This window comes from Coffea arabica, chromosome 7c (genome assembly GCF_036785885.1).
Source record: "Coffea arabica cultivar ET-39 chromosome 7c, Coffea Arabica ET-39 HiFi, whole genome shotgun sequence".
Classification (NCBI taxonomy): Eukaryota; Viridiplantae; Streptophyta; class Magnoliopsida; order Gentianales; family Rubiaceae; genus Coffea; species Coffea arabica.
The window spans coordinates 1,610,637-1,632,486 of record NC_092322.1 but is presented as its reverse complement, the minus strand read 5'-3'; the positions used below and the strand labels follow the sequence as shown (position 1 = coordinate 1,632,486).

General features: G+C 37.5%; 5 protein-coding genes and 1 long non-coding RNA gene across 7 annotated transcripts; 4 read left to right on the top strand and 2 right to left on the bottom strand.

Annotated features, from left to right (window-relative positions):
* The first annotated feature begins 1,402 nt into the window (after window positions 1-1,402).
* Window positions 1,403-3,939, top strand: LOC113698547 (probable auxin efflux carrier component 8). The gene is made up of 6 exons (XM_027218410.2): window positions 1,403-2,020; window positions 2,522-2,702; window positions 2,833-2,918; window positions 3,009-3,166; window positions 3,287-3,363; window positions 3,448-3,939. The coding sequence occupies exons 1-6, from the start codon at window positions 1,513-1,515 to the stop codon at window positions 3,515-3,517; spliced, it is 1,080 nt and encodes a 359-aa protein (XP_027074211.2). The 5' UTR covers window positions 1,403-1,512; the 3' UTR covers window positions 3,518-3,939.
* Window positions 3,940-4,973: 1,034 nt separating this feature from the next.
* LOC113698272 (mitochondrial outer membrane protein porin of 34 kDa-like) lies at window positions 4,974-8,185 on the top strand. The gene is made up of 6 exons (XM_072057476.1): window positions 4,974-5,296; window positions 5,500-5,567; window positions 6,277-6,387; window positions 6,884-6,970; window positions 7,069-7,277; window positions 7,531-8,185. The coding sequence occupies exons 1-6, from the start codon at window positions 5,248-5,250 to the stop codon at window positions 7,835-7,837; spliced, it is 831 nt and encodes a 276-aa protein (XP_071913577.1). The 5' UTR covers window positions 4,974-5,247; the 3' UTR covers window positions 7,838-8,185.
* A 1,616-nt stretch (window positions 8,186-9,801) lies between these two features.
* LOC113700021 (hypersensitive-induced response protein 1-like) lies at window positions 9,802-13,033 on the bottom strand. 2 transcript variants are annotated; one of them, XM_027220425.2, is made up of 6 exons: window positions 12,894-13,033; window positions 11,704-11,902; window positions 11,238-11,358; window positions 11,038-11,129; window positions 10,838-10,934; window positions 9,802-10,445 (listed from the first exon to the last, which is right to left on the bottom strand). In XM_027220425.2, the coding sequence occupies exons 2-6, from the start codon at window positions 11,890-11,892 to the stop codon at window positions 10,072-10,074; spliced, it is 873 nt and encodes a 290-aa protein (XP_027076226.1). In that variant the 5' UTR covers window positions 11,893-11,902; window positions 12,894-13,033; the 3' UTR covers window positions 9,802-10,071. The 2 variants fall into 2 exon arrangements, with proteins under 2 accessions (XP_027076226.1, XP_027076227.1); XM_027220426.2 differs by lacking the exon at window positions 12,894-13,033 and adding an exon at window positions 12,595-12,732.
* Window positions 13,034-13,916: 883 nt separating this feature from the next.
* On the top strand, window positions 13,917-17,650 carry LOC113697838 (probable RNA 3'-terminal phosphate cyclase-like protein). The gene is made up of 6 exons (XM_027217430.2): window positions 13,917-14,454; window positions 14,557-14,706; window positions 15,701-15,882; window positions 15,993-16,168; window positions 16,321-16,537; window positions 17,080-17,650. The coding sequence occupies exons 1-6, from the start codon at window positions 14,250-14,252 to the stop codon at window positions 17,287-17,289; spliced, it is 1,140 nt and encodes a 379-aa protein (XP_027073231.1). The 5' UTR covers window positions 13,917-14,249; the 3' UTR covers window positions 17,290-17,650.
* A 313-nt stretch (window positions 17,651-17,963) lies between these two features.
* On the bottom strand, window positions 17,964-20,458 carry LOC113698846 (uncharacterized). The gene is made up of 2 exons (XR_011817620.1): window positions 18,819-20,458; window positions 17,964-18,587 (listed from the first exon to the last, which is right to left on the bottom strand). It is a non-coding gene; the product is annotated as an uncharacterized lncRNA (long non-coding RNA).
* A 657-nt stretch (window positions 20,459-21,115) lies between these two features.
* Window positions 21,116-21,524, top strand: LOC140010289 (uncharacterized). The gene is made up of 2 exons (XM_072056845.1): window positions 21,116-21,220; window positions 21,306-21,524. Exons 1-2 carry the CDS (start codon window positions 21,116-21,118, stop codon window positions 21,522-21,524), a joined length of 324 nt encoding a protein of 107 aa, XP_071912946.1.
* The last annotated feature ends 326 nt before the right edge of the window (window positions 21,525-21,850 follow it).

The window sequence follows — 21,850 nt, the reverse complement described above, 5'->3', positions numbered from 1 at the left end:
TCAGAAAAGTAATTTTATCATCTTCTCCTCCTCAGCCAAGGTATTATCTCTTTATTTAAGTCAAATAACTTTATTTCTCATAAACTTTCTCCTATTAGTCTTGACTCCAGGGATCTGTTGACTACATTTCAGCAGTTCATTTGCACTCTATTTGCTTTCCATGTTATGATCTCGTTCTTGTATTATACTGTTTATATAGTTTCAAATACAAAAAATTTACTTTTTTATACTATGTAAAAGAATTTGTAGTGAAACTTGATGTGTTTAAATGCTTTAGCTACAGCACCATTTTGATTGCATTGTATTAATTTATTTACTCATAATTGTATTTTGTACGATTGAAGAAAAATATTCATAGTTAAAAGAAGTATATGATATACCATAGTAAAACAATAAAAATTAATGAATTATAAAAGAAGTTTAAAAAAATTAAACAATAGATAAATATATGAAAAGAATGATTAGAACATGAACTATAGTTAGCAATTTAAATTCATAATGAGGAATTTCTTTTTGTTTTACTTTTGCATTTTTAATTTCTGTATTTAGAAATGTATTATGTTGTAGCAATTTTTTTTGATAAGGTCATGATAGTTTAGTTAGCTTGTAATCAGAGTTGTGCATGGATGTGGAGGACTTGTTTGTTATGGTGGGGGTGAACATTATTTATGAAGATTATTTTCTTGCTATGTTGTGAAGACTCTTTGGTTTCTTAGTCTGGTTTGTCTTTTTTGATGTATGTCTTGTATTGTATTGTTTGGTTGGCATTTGTAGCTTTGTTGTTTTTATCGTGCTTGTTGTTGTTGGCTTGTGCTTATTTTCTTAGGATTTTTATCTTGTTAGATTTGTTTTTGGTGAGTTTTTGTTGATTGACTGAAAGTGATAAATATAAGGTTGAGTTAAGTCATTTCAATAAGAAATCAGAAGCATTGCTTGAAGGATCTTTCATGAACATATATAGATTCGAGAGATAAATGGTCCAATTGATACTTTAAAATATTTTATTATCTTGGATAAGTTTTAGAAGAGACCTTTGGATACTTTTTAATTACACTTCAAACATTCTTACATTTTCAAACTACCCTTATTTTTGCAGTTGAAATTCAAAAATAACCTTTGATCATAATGGATTGTTATATAGTATAACGATAAGGATGTCTTATTGCACATTATTTTTATTGACTCACTATGTAATTTATGATTTTTCTATTAAAATCACATGAAAAAATCATCATACTTCAGTTCCTATATTACAAAATATTAAACAATAATCATTAATTGTCACCAAATTCTCGCGCGTCGCGCGGGCTGTCTCTCCCTAGTTTTTGTAATACTACTTACTAGTACATTTCACCAGCAGTATCAAAAGCACCTTGTTCCAACAAGAAATCCAGAAGGTAATTTGAGAGAGCTTCCCAAGAAAGATGCAGATTTGGCAATCCAACAAAGAAACCAAGTACAGTATAAAAAAAAGGGGCCTCATACCAAGGATTCCCCGACCGAGAAAAGGCCATGGTTTCCCTGATTGATGTCTATCACGTTGTGGAAGCCATATTCCCGCTATACGCAGCCATGATCTTGGCTTATGCCTCTGTAAAATGGTGGAAGCTCTTCACAGCGGATCAATGCTCAGGCATCAACAAGTTTGTCGCAAGATTCTCAATTCCATTGTTGTCATTTCAGGTCATCTCATCCAACAGCCCCTACAAGATGAATCTGAAGCTCGTATGTGCTGATCTCCTTCAAAAGTTTCTGGCCTTCTTTGTTTTGACTGTCATCGCCAAAATCAACTCCAGAGGAAGCCTGAGTTGGGTCATTACAGGTCTCTCGCTATCAACACTTCCCAATACCTTGATCCTGGGAATCCCACTGTTGAGAGCCATGTATGGACCTGAAGCAGCGGGGTTCCTTGCTCAGATAGTTGTGCTACAAAGCTTAATCTGGTACAACCTTTTACTGCTTTTGTTTGAGATCAATGCCGCGAGAGGAGTTGACGCCACTCCACCATCAACAGTTACAGGTATACGTAAAGAATAAAACGCATAGAATATATACTCACCTATGATCTCCACATATTCACCCACTTTTTATAGAATAAACCCCTTTAATTTCTCATGAACTTTATTTTTTTTTTTCCCGAGCAAGCAAGACAAAAATAGTAGGCTGCATTCATTCAGATTTAACAATCGAAAGAAAAATATTAGTAGTATAGAGCAGTCCTAAAAAAAGAAAGATAGTAGCTGGACCCACAAAATTTATCTTAATTCCCACGTTTATTGGCTTGTCGCGACATGCTTATGCCTCTAGTCTAGTCCTTTATGTATGCATCAATGTTCTTGATTTTGTACATCAACGACTCAAATGTGAATAAAGATTTGAATCAAAAGCGGGATGAGCTAGGTAAATATTATTATGGCATAAATTAGACTCCGAGGAGGAAAATCGAGGTAGAAGTCCTTTTAATTTCTTTTGACCGCGGAGTTTAAAGTGCAAGCTTTTTTGGTCTATCCAAATACCAAAGAAGAGCTAGAGGCCCCAGAAGCAGCGTCACAAAAAGACGAAGAAGAGGATGAACCTAACAACAGCCAAGGAAAAAAGTCTAAGATTGCGCTCCTCCTCTCTACCGTCGGACGGAAGCTCATAAGCAATCCCAATACTCATGGAACTCTGGCCGGTCTTGTCTGGGCATGCATACACTTTAGGTAATTAGCTTAAAGCAGGATTGGTTTACTTAAATCTACGGTTACCTCAGAACGGAATGTCACTCAAAGCATTATGCATCTGTTATATATTTAGCCTCGCCATGATAAAAAGAAACTGAATTGGATGCAGGTGGGGACTACAGCTTCCAAAGATAGTTGACAGATCGATAACTGTTCTGTCGGACGGAGGACTGGGAATGGCAATGTTCAGCTTAGGTGAGTAAACTGTAAAATAAATCATCTTCAAAAATGATGTCAGTTTACACTTGTTGCTTGAGAACTTCCGATTCTTGGCTGTCTCTCTAGGTCTTTTCATGGCTTCACAGACGGGTATACTAGCATGCGGGACCCGAAAAGCTTTGTTAGCCATGGCAATGAGGTTTGTGGTGGGTCCAGTTGTGATGGCAGGATGCTCCATTGCTGTTGGATTGCGAGGAAGATCGTTTAAAGTAGCCATTGTACAGGTGAAATGTTACTTTGCTCTGTGGTTTCTGGGGGGGTTGCAAATTAAGCATATCACCTTTTTGTTTGGGGACTTTGTGAAATGTAAATGGTGGATGTTTTGAGTTTTTGTGCAATTACAGGCAGCGCTTCCTCAAGGAATCGTTCCGTTTGTGTTTGCCAAGGAGTATCACGTACATCCCGACATCCTCAGCACAGGGTAACCAGTCAAACTTTGTTATGCGACCATGTCAAATACTTGGAACTGCCGAAAGGGTTAAAACTGCTCATCCGTTTCTTACAGGGTGTTAATGGGCATGCTAATAGCTACACCGATTGCATTGGCTTACTACTACCTATTAGCGTTGTTATGAATCAAGGAGCCTTTTTTCCAACCTGATATGAATTTATTAGTCCGCCGAGTGCAACCAAAAAAAAAAAGGCATCCTTTCATAATGTTGATACTCTTATGACATGAATAACAACAACGAAGAATCCGAAGAAAAGGCAGGAAGGCCAGCAGCTGCACCACCAAAATTACAGCCTAAATATTCCAATTCAAGCCTTAGCCGCTCAACAGGTCAGCAATCAGTATGGTATGGTGATTTGTACCGCAAAGATGAAGAAATCGATGGTTCAGAAAAAAGTATGTCATTGATCCATATTCACAATTCAATAGTAATTGGCCAATTTGTAGCTGCAACTGCGTGGCTATTGCCGCAATATGACTAGAAATAGAACCAGTCAACCACTGAAGAATGTACTAGCACCAGTTATTATCTACCATATTATTGAAGCGAAAGTTTTTTTTCTTTTTCTTTTTTTTTTTTTGCATAACGGCACAACTAGACGGGACTGAACCATTATATATATTAAGCGGATGCATCATCATGCATCCGTATGAATTTTTTAAAAAATATTCATATAGGGACACATTAATACAAAAATAAGATTTGAATCTTAACCTCCCACTCTATAATTAATGTGGGGTGGTCTGCTCCTTGGAGGGGGTTGGTTGAAATCGAAGTTACTTAATTAGCATTTCTTTGGGCTCCCGAAAAAATGCAATAATAATAAACTACCAATTTTCCTTCCTTGTTGGGGGACAGAAAGGAGTATTTTGTGGGGGAAGGGCTGGAAGGGTTGTCTTTGACAAAAAAGGTTTACGGTCATGATTAGGCAAAAAAAATTTGTGCGGTTCAGATCACTCTTTGTAACTCGATCTTCACGCCGTGCAGGACCCACAAAAATGTTGTTCTATTATTATATTTTATACAAATGATATTACACCGTGTGCAAATGGTATTACACCTTTCGAAACGATTGCTCTGACAACCGTTCCAGCCCTGGATCCGTATTTTGTTAATCCTTGTTGTTGTGTAAGTGACGTGGCCGCTAATGAACCACACGGTCCACAAGTGGATCTGTGGACCTGGTCAAGTAATTTTCGAAGGATTTGGTAAAATTTCTACTCCCTCCGTCCCACTTTGATAGTCTTGTTTTCCTTTTTGATCTGTCCCAAATTGTAGTCCACTTTCCCATTAAGAAATGTAATGATCTTTCAAATTGTCTACAATACCCTTATTAAATATCTTGTTATTAATACATTGTTATTAAATACTAACCCATTACATTGAATACATTGAGTTTTTCCAATGCACTCTTCCTTATTAGCATAAGGGTATTTTAGGAAATTATTAATCTAAATTTATGTTTCCAACCAAATTAATTACACTTTCTTAATCTGTGTGAAAAAAAAATCAAGACTAAGTAAACGGGACGGAGGGAGTACAATTTATCCCCTTCTCCGAGCTTTCTAACAGCGATCCCCAAAACAACCGAATGCCAGCCAATTCGAAGCATTTGGACGGCCCTGATCCCCTGAGAGTGGCATAGAAATAGAATATCTCAGTTTATCCCCTTCTCCAAGCTTTCTATCTACGGCCCCGAAGCCACCGAATTACGCTTATACTATATATACACACATGCATAGATGCCTGCTCCAATCACTCCCGCTCTTGCGTCAAAGCTTCACTGCTCCTCTCTCCATTCAGTTGTTTTCTTCCTCTTGAAACTTCGATAATTTTCTGCACAGTTTGAAATCATGGCCAAAGGTCCTGGTCTTTACACCGAAATCGGCAAGAAGGTCCGAGGTCTACTTCTTCCCTTTCGTTCGTGTATACATACATTAATACATACATGTGTGGATGCATCGAAATTATGTATTTATGTTTTCAATTTATGCGGCTATAAATACGCTTGAATTATTGAATCATTGCGGTTCTGTTCTAGTCTTTTTTCCCCCTTTTTTTGGTGATGAAGTTTTTTTTTTCTTCCTTTTTCTGTGTTGTAATAGATCTTCTGTACAAGGATTTCCAGAGCGACCACAAGTTCACTATCACAACCTGCTCGCCAACTGGAGTTGTGAGTTTTTTTTTTTTTTTTTTGGGATTTATTCCGTAGCTATCGTCTATTTGTTTGTTTTCTGGAAACTGTTCTGTCGTAGTTTTTTTGAAAGTAAAATTTATTTGTTGAATTCACAATAGTTTGCTGTGGAATATTTTCGTTCTTAGGAGTTCCAGAAAAAATGATGTGTTATATTTTGCTGGATGGTACACTTAGAAAATAATAGTTATTTTGTTGAATGTGGTAATTGTTCATGTTATTGGAATGCGTGAATTGCGTTGGAAGAAGTTTGTATGAATGTTTATTAGTTTGTCCTGTTTGTGTAATGGCCGAGAACTGGCTTGGCAGTTCCGTTGCATTTGCTTGTTAGACTTTTGGATGTGCATTAGTTGTTGCACCCCTTTATTTTCATTGTTGGTGGTAATATTATGTATTCAAGGTAGTTTTATGACCTATTTTCATTCTCACTTGTTAAAGGAATGATGGAATCTTATTGACTTGCAACGACCAAATTTTTGCTGAGGATTGTTCTGGTTTAGGTCATGCATGTCCTTCATTGTTTTTATAGCAGCATATCTACAATTGCTTGAACACATAACAGATAAGAATGTGAATGTGTAGATTTAATGCTGTTAGTTATATATCACAACTTGGTGAGTCTGAGAGACTGTCGATTCCTCTGCTGCTTCTGTACGAGTTTGATGGTTCTCTGCTTTGTTTCTTTTAGGCTGTCACGTCATCAGGAACAAAGAAGGGTGATCTTTTTTGGGCTGATGTGAACGCTCAGTTGAAGAACAAGAACATTACCACTGATTTTAAAGTGGACACAAAGTCCAATGTAAGTCCAATCTAGATACTCTCGTATGCAATTGAATCACTGTTGTCTTGGTCTATGTATATTTACGGCAGTGTTCATCATGTTTGTTTGCTAAATAGTGTATTCTGTTAGATCACTTGTCCCTGGTGGTAAATGATGTTTCTATCAAAATCAAAAATTCTTCGGCATAGTTGTTTTTAGCATGAATATTATGGGAAATCAGTTTGCACCTTTGGGTTTAACACACCTCGTCCCTCAATTGCTACCCACTTCCTAAGTAGGCTTGTTTTTTTTTTTTTTCCATGGATATTAGACGGATTTGTTTTGCCCCTAACCTTGTCCCATGTTTTCAGTATTTGCCAAATTTCTTTGTTCTTAGATACATTACCCTCTATGGGTTATGATTTTGTAGTTTTGCAAGCTTAATTGGTTATTCTTGCACAGATCACCCACTATTTTTTTAGTGCTTCAGAATCTAACCTGCTGTTTTATTTATTTCTTTATGTTTTGTTAACAGCTCTTCACGGCTGTTACAATTGATGAGCCGGTACCTGGTCTGAAGACAATCTTTAGCTTCAGAGTTCCTGACCAACGGTCTGGAAAGGTAAGAATCTCTTTGACTTCTTGTTTGTGGTTCAACATCACTGTTGCTATATATCTTTGTTTTAAAATGTATTAGTGATTTGTTATTCCACATTGTAGCTAGAACTTCAATATCTGCATGACTATGCTGGCATAAGCACAAGCGTTGGGTTGACAGCGAACCCTATTATCAACTTCTCAGGTGTGGTTGGAACCAATGCGCTTGCACTAGGAACTGATGTTTCCTTCGACACCAAGACTGGGACCTTAACCAAGTGCAATGCTGGATTGAGCTTCACCAAATCTGACCTTATTGCTTCATTGACCTTGTAAGTGGTTATCTTAAATATGGCAATGTTATTCAGTTGTATTAGCTTAATTGGGATACAGAGAATATATTTGGTTTTTTGTGGTTTGCATATATATTGTTAGCTGTTTTCTTTCTTTGGTTGTAGTATAGTTGAAAGACAGTTTTTGGTATGTCCATGAATTCCCAGCAATATGTTCTGGGGTCTTCGCTTAAATATTAATGGTGTTATTCGTTATTCATATATGACTTGACTAACAAGTATTTATGTTCAGGAATGACAAGGGGGATGCTCTGAGTGCATCATACTACCATACTGTGAGCCCCTTGACTAGTACTGCTGTTGGTGCTGAGGTGACACATAGTTTCTCCACGAATGAAAATACCATCACTCTTGGAACTCAGCATGCATTGGATCCCTTGACCACATTGAAGGCTCGGGTTAACAATTATGGCAAAGCCAGTGCTCTGATCCAGCATGAGTGGCGTCCGAAGTCCCTTTTCACAATTACTGGGGAAGTAGACACCAAGTCTATTGACCAGAGTGCCAAGTTTGGGCTGGCCCTGGTCCTGAAGCCTTAAATGAGCAGTGAGCTAATTCTGGTTTAGGAGCAATAAGTTAGATTGAGGAGAGCATGGTCACGACTTATTCTTTTGGCGGTTTATTTTGGTGGAATTTAAAGTATAGAAATAGAGTATGTTTAGATGGTTGCTTGAACCCGTACACAAAGTCAAATTTTCTTTTGTTTCTTGTCTAAGTGATTATGCTTTGCCTGTTTCTTTGAAGAAGTTTGACTTTAGGCTCTGGTTAATCTTGATAGCATATTTTCAGACTGAGCTGGGTTGAACTGACTAAACAGCGTTGTTCTCGATATTTTTGCAAATGTTCAGGAACAAACTTCAATTAATTTAAAGTTTGATTGTATGGTCCTTTTTATTCATTAAACTCTACGCACCCCCTGGAAGTGGAAACCAGGACGGCCGAGGTTCCTACCGAATGATTTATTTGTGCGGTTGGCATCATGTTAGCAACATCAGCCGATTCGTATTAGAATTAGTCGAGTAGTAACTTGAATGGGGAGAATGGTACGATATTGATATCCATATCGCAGATATTATCATATCCGCAGCGACTTATTGTAACTCAGTTGATATTGATCGTTTCAAATCTGTGATGATTGGTATCAACCGATATATTCGAGTCAATTCGGAATCGATTTGGATATTTTTTCATATTGTGCTTTTTTGGGTACTTTTTAATCTTAATAATTTTTTCAGATTTTTAAAAAATTTTTATGTGCTATAATGTAGGAATTATTTGATATTTAATCGATATGTCGTGACGGATATGAAACAATCGAAATCGCTACGCAATCGTGACCCCTGACGGCGAATCATGGTTGGTATCAAACAGCTCTCCAGAAAAATACTATGTCCTCTGTCCTAATTTTTTAGTCATGTTTTGAAAATCTAATTTTTTAAGAATAGTGGTTTGGCTGTGATGTTTATGCTTTTCTTTTTAATTTTATCTCCATAAATTCAAATTTTAAATTTGAATGATAATATACATATGATTAGAAAGAAGAGCTATATTGAAAAGAGAAATTAAAAGGTGTTTTAACTTTTTCACAAATGTTCTGGGACATATCAAAATAAAAAGTATGACACTTCAATGGAACGGAGAGATTTATTAGTTTTGAATATGATCTCAATACTTTCTGATCTGGGTTACCTAAATCCTGAGCTTTTATTTTTGAAATATCTCTATAAAAAGGCTTTTGAGCTTCCAGCTTCCTATCATCATCCTTGGACTTCAGCAAGGGGTTGTAGCCCGCGTAACAACATTCTCAAGCTATGTTGGTTCGATTTCTAGATTCTTTCTCTTTGGTCTTCGGTTAAGAAGAAAGCAGGTAACAGGGAAAGCCATCACTTGCATATACGTTTTAGTACATATACATCTCCTACATGAGCCATGTTCATCGGTTCATTAATTCTTTTTAATATATCTCCTACATGTGCTGTGCCCATTAGTTCATTATTATATATATTTTTAATGGCTTTTGCGTACTGTGAAAACTCAACAAAGTTCTTTGCCCATCATACAATACATGGTTTGTTGGGACTAGACAATCCTCGTCAAAGATGCAGTAGGGCTGGGATGTTTTTGATATCCAAAACAACATTCGCTTCAAATTTGGCGTTTTATTCTGGGTGCGGTCACTTCTCTATCGCTTCATATTTGGCATTCTATTCAGGTTCTTAGTGGGAATCGCCGATCCTTCTCTTCCACCAGATCTCTCTAACCTTGTTTTTTTTATCTTAGTACTTCTAGTCATCTCCTGTTTCAAAAATTGATAATTCTCACCCTTAATTCATAGAAAAGACAGAACAATTTAAAGCTTGTTTCAAGAGTAATGATCCTCTTATAAACAAAAGAAATAAATAATAAACTATTGTCCTTCACGTATTGAAAGGAAAAAGAAAATAGAATGCCTGCTTCATCCAAAAAAAAAAAAAAGGAGGACTCTGTCCTTTGACTAGAAGGCTTGTATTAAAGAAACTTCAAAATGAGCATACATGGAAAAAGCCAAGTAGATTTCTTTTTTTCCATGACATGCTTACTTCTTTTATGTATTAAACACACTTGGAAAGAGCATTATTTATGTACAAAGTTGATAGGGAAACATAAAAGTACAGGCTCTATAACGTTTCATCTCAAGACACACACACACACACACACACAAACACTTCTCAACAAAATCACTGTATAATGGCTTATCAGACGCACTGAAAATCAATCATCAAAACCAGGCTCATTACAGCAGGTTTGGTTGCTGGTGAGCTGAAGCTTGAAGTAATCCATTCCGAATTTGCTCAGCAACATCACGAACAGCACCAGGTCCATGTGGAATGAATACTGCAGAAGATTTGGATGTTGCACCAATTTCCTTCATCGTATCAAAATACTGTGTGACGAGGACCATGTCCAAAACATCCTTGGCAGTAGTACCAGGTACATTGACTGAGAACCCAAGAACACTGTCTCTCAGACCATCCACAATTGCCTGCCGCTGTCTAGCAATACCTAATCCTGCCAAGTACTTGGACTCTGCATCACCTTCAGCACGTTTGATTTGAATAATCTTCTCAGCTTCTGCTTTCTCGTTGGCTGCAACTCTCAATCTTGCAGCTGCCAAAAGGCGATGTGTTTAACAGTTTTATTATGCAGTATGTATAAAGTGCGGCCCAACTCACACATAAGAGTCAGTCAAGGTTCCATTACATGGCAATTCTCCAATTGTAGTATATGGACAGGAACCTTTTTTTTTTCCAGAAAGAACAAAATGACAGGGGTGACATTATCTGAGACATGCCACCTCTCGTACCTTAATTCTGATGAACTAACTCGGATGTATTAACATGTTACTAAAGCAATCGGTAGGTTTATCCAAAGAAGAAAGATATTATCTCACATATAACTCTCTAAAATAAATCCAACATAAATATAGTCAATCTTAAAAGTTGCTCTAAGGGACGAGTCTTAGCATACTTGTAAATGGAAAAAGGAAGTGGATGGCTTACCTGCATTAATTTCATTCATAGCACGTTTCACATGCTCATCTGGTTCAATATCAACGATAAGTGTCTGAACTATCTCATATCCATAAGCAGACATAGCCTGTGTACATAATTTTTGTATTAAACACGAATCATGTATTAATAAGGAACATGCTATCATCAATATAAGACAACAAAAGTATAATATCTTGGCAGATAGTTACTTTTTCAAGTTCATCTTCTACTGCTTTTGCAATTTCATTCTTCTGCTCAAAAGCATCATCCAGGTTTAGCTTTGGAACACTTGCTCTGATGACTGGAATGAGAGGTAAAGGGGTATCAATTGCTATAGCCTCATAAAATGCCAAAGGAATGAGACTCGTAAGATTAATCATCGCCAATGCTAAGATTTTCAGATTCATACCATCAAAAACATAGGCTTGGATTTGGGTCCTGGTATTGCTCAGTCTGTAGAAAGCATCACTGGCTTTATCAGCCAGGGCACGATATTGTATTGATGCAACTACGGTCACAAAGACATTGTCCTGCAGTACAAACAATAGAAGGAATGAAAATAAATATGTAGACCACAAGTCTCGTTCTCTAACTATTCCCATCTAGAGTACCAAGCATACAGGAGGTCAACCCAATGGAATCCTTTAGGATGGACCCCGATCTTACATAAGACGTTATTTGCTATTTAAGAGACATAAACTCACACTCTACTTGCAGACAGTAAAGGATGAAAACTGATTTCAACTGCAATCTCGCATAAAGAATGAAAACTGATTTCAAATGCAATCTTGTACCATGTCTCTGGTTCTTTTCTAGGGGAGGTTATTTGTGGCTTGTAAAAAGAAAACAATAGTGTGTGGCAAGACTGAACAAACCTTGGTTTTGGTCTCACAACGCACATCCAGTTGCTGCAACCTAAGAGATAAATATCCAGCAATTTGACTTCCAAGACACCACGGAAGGAAATGGCATCCAGGCTCAAGTACATCATCAAACTTACCAAATGTCTCTTTGATGGCAACTGTGGATTGATCAACTTGTGCACAGCATAACAAATTCCCCATTCTATATGTTCTGAGGAGGCAACAAGAAAAAGCTTTTAACCTGTTTCTCTTGTCCCGAGAAGACTAGCATAGAAAGCAAGGAACTGATATATGATATTTGTTGCACAGAATAGAATTTCAACGACGAGTGCATCACAGAAGCTAGCAACAAAAGAAACAGAGAGTTTCAAATTAGTAGAGAAAAAAGTCATGCACGGCAAACATTTAATTATGCCCATTACCCAGTCTGTAAAATGATCATTAGTATTCATGAAAAATGATCACATGCTCTTGCTATCACAGCAACAACGTCCAGGACTTCTGATATCTACAACTTTGAATCTCCATTCAGCTTACACTCCTCACTATTCCTAGTTGGATTCTTAGGGATACACGGTACTTATTCAATTAGCTCCGTCTCAGCACGGTCACTTTTTTCTTTTTTTTCCCTTTTTGGTTGGCTACCTTTGCTTACTACCGAACCAAACCACGTTTTCATGATAATCGCATAATGTTGTCAATGATAAAAAGGAGGCGAAATTCCTAATTCCAAGCTCCAACACAAGACAAAGGAACTCGTCAAAATAGGACTTGACACACTAACAGGAAGAATCAAAGATATGCATCCTAGATTATGGCAGGAGGCTAGGACTCATGCTACTTATGAAAGATCCGGCGTAGGAAAATTTCATTAAAAAGAAAGGAAATAAAAGAAAAGGCTACCAGAAGTATAGAGTGGTAAAATGACAAAATTTCTGCTGCGGTGGTGAAACAAGCAAACGGAGGATTTGCTGGATAAATGGAAATATATCTGGACTTGGTTCAGAGGCTAAGTAGATTTTATCGCATCGAACAGAACAGTCGATCAATCTTGAACATGGTACAAAATTAAAGTAATAAAATTCGTTAAATTCAAGGGCAACATAATCTAACATAAATCTCAGCTGAAAATCCCCGTCAAACAAGAGTCATAAGAAACGACGCGGGCGAGAAAGAGAGATGGCAAAAGCAAGTAGTAGTACCTAAGAGGGGCAATGAGAGCTAATAATGATTTGGCGGCGAATAGTTACTCCGTCGTCCGTCGTCCGTCGTCCCTTCTCCTATCCCCTGCAGTGCAAATGCTAAGTGGTGAACATTTTATTTTATTTTATTTTTAAATTAGATTTTGGTGTTTCGGTTGACCTTGACTTTTGGACATCCGCTGGAATATGTATTTGTTAAAAAAAAAAAAATTCTCCAATATATATGGTACAGTATGTTTTTGTAATGACATTAGATTAATACTACTACTATAATTTTTCAAAATTATGAAATAATTTTTTCGGAGTTGAAATAATCATCATGTACTTCTAAATTTAATTCTTGGAAAGTCTACCCCTCTTCAAGAACAACATTCAATTTTCCTTTTTGTATAAATTTAAAAAATTTCAAAAACACTTGTAATAAATTTAATTCTCGCCCTCGCAAAAATCTAAAAATAGTTTAGGTCACATGTTAAAGTTCATCCTCGCAAGATATATTTTCTAGTTCCATCTAAAAAAGGTTGTAATTGTTAACGGTTATAGTTTACAACAAAAACTACACCGTTTTAAGTGACTATATTAGATGTAAAATTGATAAAATAGTGAGAAAACAACCGTTTTAAAATTTATTGGACCCAAAAGATAACGATTTATTAAAGAGATTAAGAGTATATAGTTCCATGTAATGCCTATCACTATCCCACACTATCCTTTTCCCAGTAAATTTCATAATTTTACAATAAATAATTAAAAATTATATTATAAATACATTACTCGATATGATTTGATGACAGTTTAATCTTTTCAAATTTGACTCGATTATCTTGTTAAGTAACTTGAATTTGACTCCAATTGAATCAGTACGAGTTTGAGTTGAACCTTTGAGTTTGAGTTGAACCTTTGATCAACCAAGTCACTTGCGACCCGAATAATTTGATTAATTTACTCCTTTAGTTGTTTTTTTTGACAAGGAGGTTTTTTGGGATTTAACCCCCAAAATTTTGACACAATAGACCCCTCGGTTTGCTATTTGGTATTGGCAAATAGGTACCTCAGTTTGCTCATTAGCTCTCCATTGGAAAAAAAAAGGTGTTGAGTGGCGTTACCACAATATGATGAGGAGAGAATTGAAATTTGAAAAACCCTTAGCCGTGAATTGTGAGCTTGGGCATAAATCGTAACCCTGGCGGTCGCTTCCTGCTGCCTGCACTTACCCACCATCCACTAAATAAATTCAGTGCGGAGTTAATTCTTTTTTATTCTTTTTTTTTTAAATTTGTTAAGCAGCAGCCGAGCGGCCTGAAACCGGAGACTTAAGAGAGGAAGAAGGACGCTGAGAGATTTGCCAGAAGAAAAATGGTAAAAATATCATGGATGAAGCTTAAGGGAAGCCAGAACCTGAGGCTGCGCCTTCTATTATCGACACTCTCCTCAACTCCTATCCTCATCGAGGACATTCGCGCCGACGCCACCTGGCCTGGCCTCCGCCCCCACGAGGTCTCCTTCCTCCGCCTCCTTGAGAAGATCTCCGACGACTGCCTGGTTGAAATCAACGAAACTGGTAACCTTTTTTCGGCTAAGCTAATACTCGGTCCAGGGTTTTAGGGTTTCAGCTTCTCTACATTTCTTTTGCTAATTTGATGCTGTAAATTTTGCGATTTAGGCACAAAATTGAAGTATAAGCCGGGGATTGTGATGGGTGGGAAGCATTTAATTCATGACTGCGGCGTTATTCGGTCTATCGGATATTTCTTGGAGCCTTTGATTCTGCTTGGTTTGTTTGGAAGGAAGCCCCTCTGCATAAGGCTCAGAGGTAGAACTCTTTGCCCCCTCCTCTTCCTGCTCCAGAATTTTTTCTCCCTGCTCGAAGATAGTTAAATGCAACATTCATTTCTTTGGTGAAATACGCGATCGTCTGTTAGGTAAAATTTGTTGTATGCATATTGTCGTGGTTACTTGCAAATTGAGCAAAGTTTTGTGGTTTCTTGGTAGCTTAAGATGTGGACTCGTTTTAGTGGTAATTATTCTGGAATTCCCTGTCATCAGTAAAATTGCACAGGTAATCGAAAATTCATGCGATTGTCATTGAGTTTCTATGATATTTGGCTTCTTTATTGTGGGAAGATGGGGAGTGTTAAGGGAATTGCTGACTGGTATTCTGTGAAATAGATTTGGGGAAAAAGGTAAGAGGGTGGAGCTGCTGGAATGAAAACCATGTAGGTTATCCTAAATTAACAGTATGGAGGACTGGAGAGAATAGAATTGGTTACAATGCCTCAGAATATAATTGTCAATTGAGAATGTCCCTGCTTTGTTAAACTTTCCAGCATCGTGATTGCCAAAAGAATAGCTCAATTGTTGTGTAAAATCCAAACATGGTTGCATAGGGCTGCACTAGACTTTCAGCCAGAGTACTAAACCAACAACTTATTGTGATCATCTTAGTTGGTCTTTTTAGGTGATATTTGATCATTTTCTGGAGGTGTTTGAATGCTAATCCACAAACCAAGAATCAAATTACTACAGTTATGGGGTTCTGCTGATGATACCTTACATGAGGAGGCTGTCATCTTCCAATTACCACATTTATGCATTGTTCTTCAAAATAAGTGCCCTCTACCACTGAGCTGAAGTCATCTCATGTTGCATAACTAGTAGTAAAGCTAGTGTTTTTACTCATGTTAGATGGCAATTACACAGCTGGACCTGTGTTATCTCTGAGTTTCTTAGTGGTTTCTCCTGATCGGTTGTATAAGCGTGTTTTCTGCACCTTCAATCATAAGGTTAACCAATTGTTTCATATGCAGGAATTACCAATGATTCTAAGGATCCATCTGTTGATACATTCAGATCAACTACTTTACCCATTTTGAAACGGTTTGGAGTTAATCCAGAAGGATTGGAGCTAAAAATTGAGAGCCGCGGTGTTGCCCCTGGTGGGGGCGGTGAAGTTATTTTGTCGGTCCCCATTCTCCAGGATAGTTTACGAGTGAGATTTTTGTGATTTGACTTACTAGCTTTTTGAAGTTCATCTTTTTCAATATGTACCTTATTTCCAAATATAATACAAGTTTTGTCTTTTCGTGTTGCACTGTAAAGGCAGTTACCTGGATTGATGAAGGAATGGTTAAGAGGATTAGAGGAGTGACTTTTTCAACTAGAGTGTCTGTTCAGTTTGAGAACACCATGATACATGCAGCTCGTGGGATCTTTAACTGTTTGCTTCCAGATGTACACATATTTACGGATCATAAAGCTGGTTTACTGGCTGGAAGGTATGTCCACCTTTTCAATGTAATTTGCTATTATGGTGCATTCCTTGCGTTTCTATAGTTTCTCATGTCACAGATCCATCAGAAATACCTCATTTCTTGAGTGTGGTGCTTGACATGACCAGCTATTTTTTTGCTTCTCGGTACTGTTGCAGGTCGCCTGGTTATGGGATTTCACTTGTTGCAGAAACGACTTCTGGGTGCTTCATCTCAGCTGATAATTCGGTATGTTATGCACAAGGGGAGGAAGAGGCTGACATTGAGGATGAGGCAATGCAAGACTTGATACCTCCAGAAGACACTGGTGAGCAAGCTGCTGGTGTCTTGCTTGGGGAGATTGAACAAGGAGGGGTGGTAGATTCTACTCATCAGGTTGTTCTAAAGACCTGCACATTTGATCACTGCTGTTTCATGAATTTTGTGGTTTTATTATGGATGTTATTCTAGCAGAGCTTTAGATAATGGAGAATTTCTTAATGTAGTTGTTATAGAATCTGTGGATCAGCTTGCATGTTAAGTTAGTCTTTGATGCATGTATTGTTCCTGCCATGATGTGAAGAATACGCTTGCTTTGTGCTGTAAGAGCCTTTCGGGGAACTGCAGTTTGCACCTTTTCAGCTAGCCTCTCGATATTCTCCCTGCATGTTAAGTTTGGTGATGAGGCGTGAATTTTCTGTCCCATGTCATCATGACTATACTTCTTTATCAATTTTTTTTCTCTGGTGAAAATCTGCGTCAATGGAATCTTACTGAGCCTCCCTGGGGGAGTGTTGTATGCACCTGATTTGTTAGTCTTCTATTCTACATTCTGTAAAACAAATATTGGTCTTGTTGTAAATATTTTATATATCATGATTTTTTAAGTTGAGCTGTGTATCTTTCCCTTATGGCAGCTTATTATTTTTGTTTTACAGGGATTGTTGTTTCTTCTTTGTGCATTGTGTCCACAAGATGTTTCGAAGGTTCGTGTTGGTAAGCTTTCACCCCATGGAATTGAAGTACTCAGGCATCTCAGAGACTTTTTGGGGGTCAAATTTGTAATCAAGCCAGATCCATCGACAGAAACCGTCATCCTTAAATGCGTGGGTTGTGGATTAAAGAACTTATCCAGAAAGGTCTCATGAGGAGCAATGGCAGTAGGTATCAAAAATATTCTCAACTTTGGTCTGCAGTGGGTTGAGTTGTGGTTTTCAGCTAGGGTTTGCGTCCTGTTCCACTAGCACTGGGCTGTCATTGGTTTCCTTCGATGAAAAAAGAATTATCCTCAATTTAAGAGGCATTTAGTTTTGTTTTCCCTTTTTTTATTTTAATCGGTAGAGCAGAATATGATTTCATGTAGTAGTAGTTTTCAATTGAGTAAATCTGTTGAATTTGACTGGAACTTGCCGCTGCATCGGGGTAATTCTTGATGCTTTTTCTCCTAGCATCCTCAATTCTTTCTCAGCAGCGCTATCGTAATTCTATTGTAATGATTTTTCGGTGCTCCTTTCATTATCCATAGAAATACCGCAGCTTTTCTTGTTGCCGCTCAAGTGCCTTTCATTCACCATGACACGAATAAATGCTAAAACAGGTGGATGTACTCCAATGGAGGGGGAAAGCAGGAAGTTTCTTGGCAAAAGCATTATCATGATTGCCCTGAAAGTTCGAGTTTTTAAAAACGAAAACATGTTTATTAAAATCTGTTTCTGGCCGAGTATGTAATTATGTACCTGCCTTTACAAAGTCAGTCTTTAAAAAAGGCGATGCGGCTATTGTTTAACCACATGATAAATCTAGTGAGTGTCTAGTTAATTAAATCCACCTGAATTTGTAGTTCACACACCATAATACATTTTAGGGAAAAGAGTTTCAATGGTCCTCCAACTCTTTTTCAGGTAAAGTTTTGGCCTTCCAACAATTAAATATAAAGGTTTGGCCCTCGATCTAACGAAATAGCATATTAGTAGTTTTTCTATCAAATCCAGCAGTTAACTATGACGGGAACCAAATATGAAGGGCATTATAGTTTGTTTGCCAAGACAGAATAAAAATAATTTCACCAATAATTTTTCCTCCAACAATTTTCACTCCCTTTGCTGTAAAACCCTACTGCGAATCATCTGATTTTTCAATATCTAAAATGTAAAAACTTCTCTTCACAACAAAATGCTAAGCATCTCATTAGACAAGTGAGACTCCCTCATTCATTCCCAGGCTCTCCAGCGACTGGTTCCATGATTTGCTTCTCTTGTTCATCTCGAGTGTTTCCGGGGTGGTCACTGTCTTCAATTGCCTCTTCCTCCTTGTTATTGTGGCATAAGTTGCTTTCCTCCTTCATTAATCCATAGCTAATAAACAAATCTTTCCACTCTTTTTCTCCAGATAAGTACTCGTGCTGCCCCAAATATTTCTTCAACTCAACTTTAGTGTTTCGAAATGGCTAAGGACAAATATTTAAAAACAGCCACTTCAGTACTCTTTCATTCCACTGCACACAATCTAGGAGATAATTGTAATTCAATTTTCAATTATCATTTTTCCTCTTCTTGTTTAGTATTACTTTTGAGAATTTAGACAACAGACCAAAATCTTTGTAGCAGCAATTGATGGAAGGTCTAAAAGTACCTTTGCTAATTAAAAAAAAAAAAAAAGACTGAAAAGGAAATAATACCTCTGCTTTGCATTCAGTGGCCAATCGAAAGAAAGCAGCAGAAACAAAATGCTTCCCAACGGACTCAGCTAATCTGATACGATCGAGCCAATACAACTTTTTGTTGGATGGAGATTATTGTTACTCTAACTTAAGATAAGAGAAGAAGCTACCATTTTACTCTCTCTTTGCTTGGTAAATCATCTTTTAGAGACTATAATACCCTTCATATTTGGTCACGCGTCTCACAAGATGATGCTTCGTGTTACAGTTAACTGTTAAATTTGACAGAAGGGCCACTAATATGCTATTTTGTTAGATCGAGGACCAAACATTTATATTTAATTGTTGGAGGATCAAAACTTTACCTGAAAAATAGTTGGAGAGCCGTTGAGACTATTCTTTTCCCTACATTTTAAGGTACCAGTAATTAGAAACGAACAGCCAATATCGGAAATCATAATCACAAGGTCTTGAAAATTGCCGAGTCAGTAACATCACTGGTGGGTGTCTGCTTCGAAGGTATGGCATGGAAATATCCAAGTAACTTCAACCTCGACTTCCGCGTGACGCACTCTCTCTTTTAAGTCTTGAGTGGAGTATTCGGTAATTGGTAGGAAACTTCAGTGAAACAACAGATGTGCCCGTCCACTTTTCTTTAGGTCTCGTCAATGGAAGGATATCAGTGGGTGAACATATATTATTTATAGAGATGATGATCATGGATGGCTCAATTGTACTCAATTCTGCCTCCAGTTAAACACAGTGTACTACTTACTGTTCGCGATCAATCATCTCAAATGCAAAGGCATCATCAGAAGAGAAAAAGTCATCCCATGACCTACGAATTCCGAGTATATCCACGCGAAACCAATTTATTGCCCTCACTGACCTACTTGCTCTTGATGTCTAATAGCATTGGCACAATTTTCCGGGCGTATTCCTCCGGCCACAGTAGGCTTCTAGCTTTCATCTTCTTCATATGCCCCGCCTGCTTCTTGCTAGAATATTGTTTCTGCGCCTACCACCGACTGCCGCAGCATGACAAGTCAGCCCGCAAGAAGTTTCTTGCGGTGGCAATTTGGTGCTTGTTTACTGCCATCATGTTTGGGTTCACCTATCAATTCGCCCCGCTTTTCAGCCTTGCCGCCGCCACGCCTCTCTACGCCGTTGCATTCGCTGCCAGCGCATTCATGTTTTATGTCTACATTATCCACGTCGACGTCGAGGAATGCTGTAACGACAACAATCGGTTCTCCGGGGGAAATTTCGAAATCATTTTTGACAAAGTATAAGCTCAAGAAGTTGCTACCACTCTACATTTTTTTTTTTTTTAATTTTGGATATGTTCCTAATGGTTGAATGAATAAGAGCAGAGTGGTGCGAAATAAGTTTTCACATTTTGTTTTTTTTTTTTTGTTGGGTGGGGGTTGGTTTTGTCCTGCCTTTAACCCATTTCAATCGAGTATCCCAATTGGGTAGTGGATTTTAAGTTTGTAGTATTTGATTTTGTTATCATGGAATAAGGCCTTGGGCTTTTCATGTTCGAATGCATTGGCAAGCGCACTGGTTAAATTAAATCTGTCGTATCGTACCCAATACACTACACTACTGTTATTATCAGTTTGGTGTATACAGGAATGGATCCAAAATTACCGTCTCTTTAATCATTTTTTGCTGTGAAAGTAGTAGAACGTTACATGGGCCTCTTAGTAACAGAGTTTCCTAAATTCAGCTTTAGTATACCACCACATGTCCATATATATATATATGGTCACCAAATCAGAATGGATTATACGAATTACTTGCGCGATCAAATAAAATTGCAAAATTATTTAAACACGTCTGGAGGGTTGAGGAATAAAATGACTAATCTAAAGCATACCCCCAAACCAATATCAACTATTGGAGGATGGATGTATGGATGGATCGATGGGGAACTAAGTGAGCAGCTAATATGCCAAATGGAGGCACTCCCTTTGGCATTGACCGGCTTCATAAAATATGGAACACATAAATCAATAATAATAATAATAAGGAAAAATTGCATAAATCGTCTCTCACATATTAATTATGTGAAAATTTAGTTTCTCAGAACGAAAACGAGCATTTTTAGTCTATTACAATAAAAAAAAAGGGATCAATTTTGGTCCCTGTTAGTTTTTTCGTATGAATTCTTGACGAACTCAGTCATGGGAACATCACGTGACCAACTTTTGAGGGACAAAAAGGGCAAGTCACTCAGATCTTGACCAAAATGTAGAGGACCAGTTTCATCCTCACATAACTTCAAATTCCTAAATTTCTTTGAAGTTGCCATGGGAAAAGCACCAAACTGTAGCTACAGTATACCAGCCACAGTGAAGACTTCGTGGACAGCTAAGAACCCAGGAAAGAAATTCTATGGATGTGCCTATTATGAAGTAAGTCTTTGCTTCAGAATATTTTATTTTCCTTTTTTGGAGAATCTGAGCTCCTAAGTTGAACAAAATGGTTCTCCATGACCAGCATAATAATGGCGGAGGCAGCTGTGGGTACTTCAAGTGGCATGAAACAAGCGGCTGTGAGAGGTGCGATAAACTGGTGAGGCACACACGGAATTTAATAAAGAAAGTGAAAGATTTGGAGATTGATGTGGAGAAAACAAAACAAAAAGAGCGTAGAATAAATCTGATGCTATTCATGGCCATTGTTACTGTAATCTATCAGTGGCTTTGGAAAGAGTAATTTGGCACTAGTTGCATATGTTTGTCTGGGTTGTGAATTAGGGGTCTCTAGCGAGTAACTATTAGGTAATGCAAGGGATCTCTGGTTGCATATGTTTGGCACTGGTTGCATATTACTGGCGTAGTATGAAGATAATGCAAGGGATTTAGATAACTAACGAATGTATTGTTAAAGTAGCATTGGAATATAATGCTTTGTTTAGCAACCTGCAAATTACCTCAGAGTTTGCAATGTGTTGTCCAAATTGATTACTTTTATTGCTTTATCATCATTATCTTAGATCTTTAGTGATAATTTCCTAATTGTTGTATCTTATAAAGATAGTC

Excerpts from the sequence above, each read along its gene's own strand:
- LOC113698547 (XM_027218410.2), top strand. The coding sequence starts at position 1,513 with ATGGTTTCCCTGATTGATGTCTATCACGTTGTGGAAGCCATATTCCCG. Across the intron at positions 2,021-2,521 it reads TCCACCATCAACAGTTACAG|AAGAGCTAGAGGCCCCAGAA; the intron begins GTATACGTAAAG and ends CAAATACCAAAG. Across the intron at positions 3,167-3,286 it reads TTAAAGTAGCCATTGTACAG|GCAGCGCTTCCTCAAGGAAT; the intron begins GTGAAATGTTAC and ends GTGCAATTACAG.
- LOC113698272 (XM_072057476.1), top strand. The coding sequence starts at position 5,248 with ATGGCCAAAGGTCCTGGTCTTTACACCGAAATCGGCAAGAAGGTCCGA. Across the intron at positions 6,971-7,068 it reads CTGACCAACGGTCTGGAAAG|CTAGAACTTCAATATCTGCA; the intron begins GTAAGAATCTCT and ends TCCACATTGTAG. Across the intron at positions 7,278-7,530 it reads CTTATTGCTTCATTGACCTT|GAATGACAAGGGGGATGCTC; the intron begins GTAAGTGGTTAT and ends ATTTATGTTCAG.
- LOC140010289 (XM_072056845.1), top strand. The coding sequence starts at position 21,116 with ATGGGAAAAGCACCAAACTGTAGCTACAGTATACCAGCCACAGTGAAG. Across the intron at positions 21,221-21,305 it reads ATGGATGTGCCTATTATGAA|CATAATAATGGCGGAGGCAG; the intron begins GTAAGTCTTTGC and ends CTCCATGACCAG.
- LOC113697838 (XM_027217430.2), top strand. The coding sequence starts at position 14,250 with ATGGTAAAAATATCATGGATGAAGCTTAAGGGAAGCCAGAACCTGAGG. Across the intron at positions 14,707-15,700 it reads CCTCTGCATAAGGCTCAGAG|GAATTACCAATGATTCTAAG; the intron begins GTAGAACTCTTT and ends TTTCATATGCAG. Across the intron at positions 16,538-17,079 it reads TGGTAGATTCTACTCATCAG|GGATTGTTGTTTCTTCTTTG; the intron begins GTTGTTCTAAAG and ends TTTGTTTTACAG.
- LOC113700021 (XM_027220425.2), bottom strand. The coding sequence starts at position 11,892 with ATGGGGAATTTGTTATGCTGTGCACAAGTTGATCAATCCACAGTTGCC. Across the intron at positions 11,359-11,703 it reads GTTGTGAGACCAAAACCAAG|GACAATGTCTTTGTGACCGT; the intron begins GTTTGTTCAGTC and ends TTTGTACTGCAG. Across the intron at positions 10,935-11,037 it reads TAGAAGATGAACTTGAAAAA|GCTATGTCTGCTTATGGATA; the intron begins GTAACTATCTGC and ends TTATGTACACAG.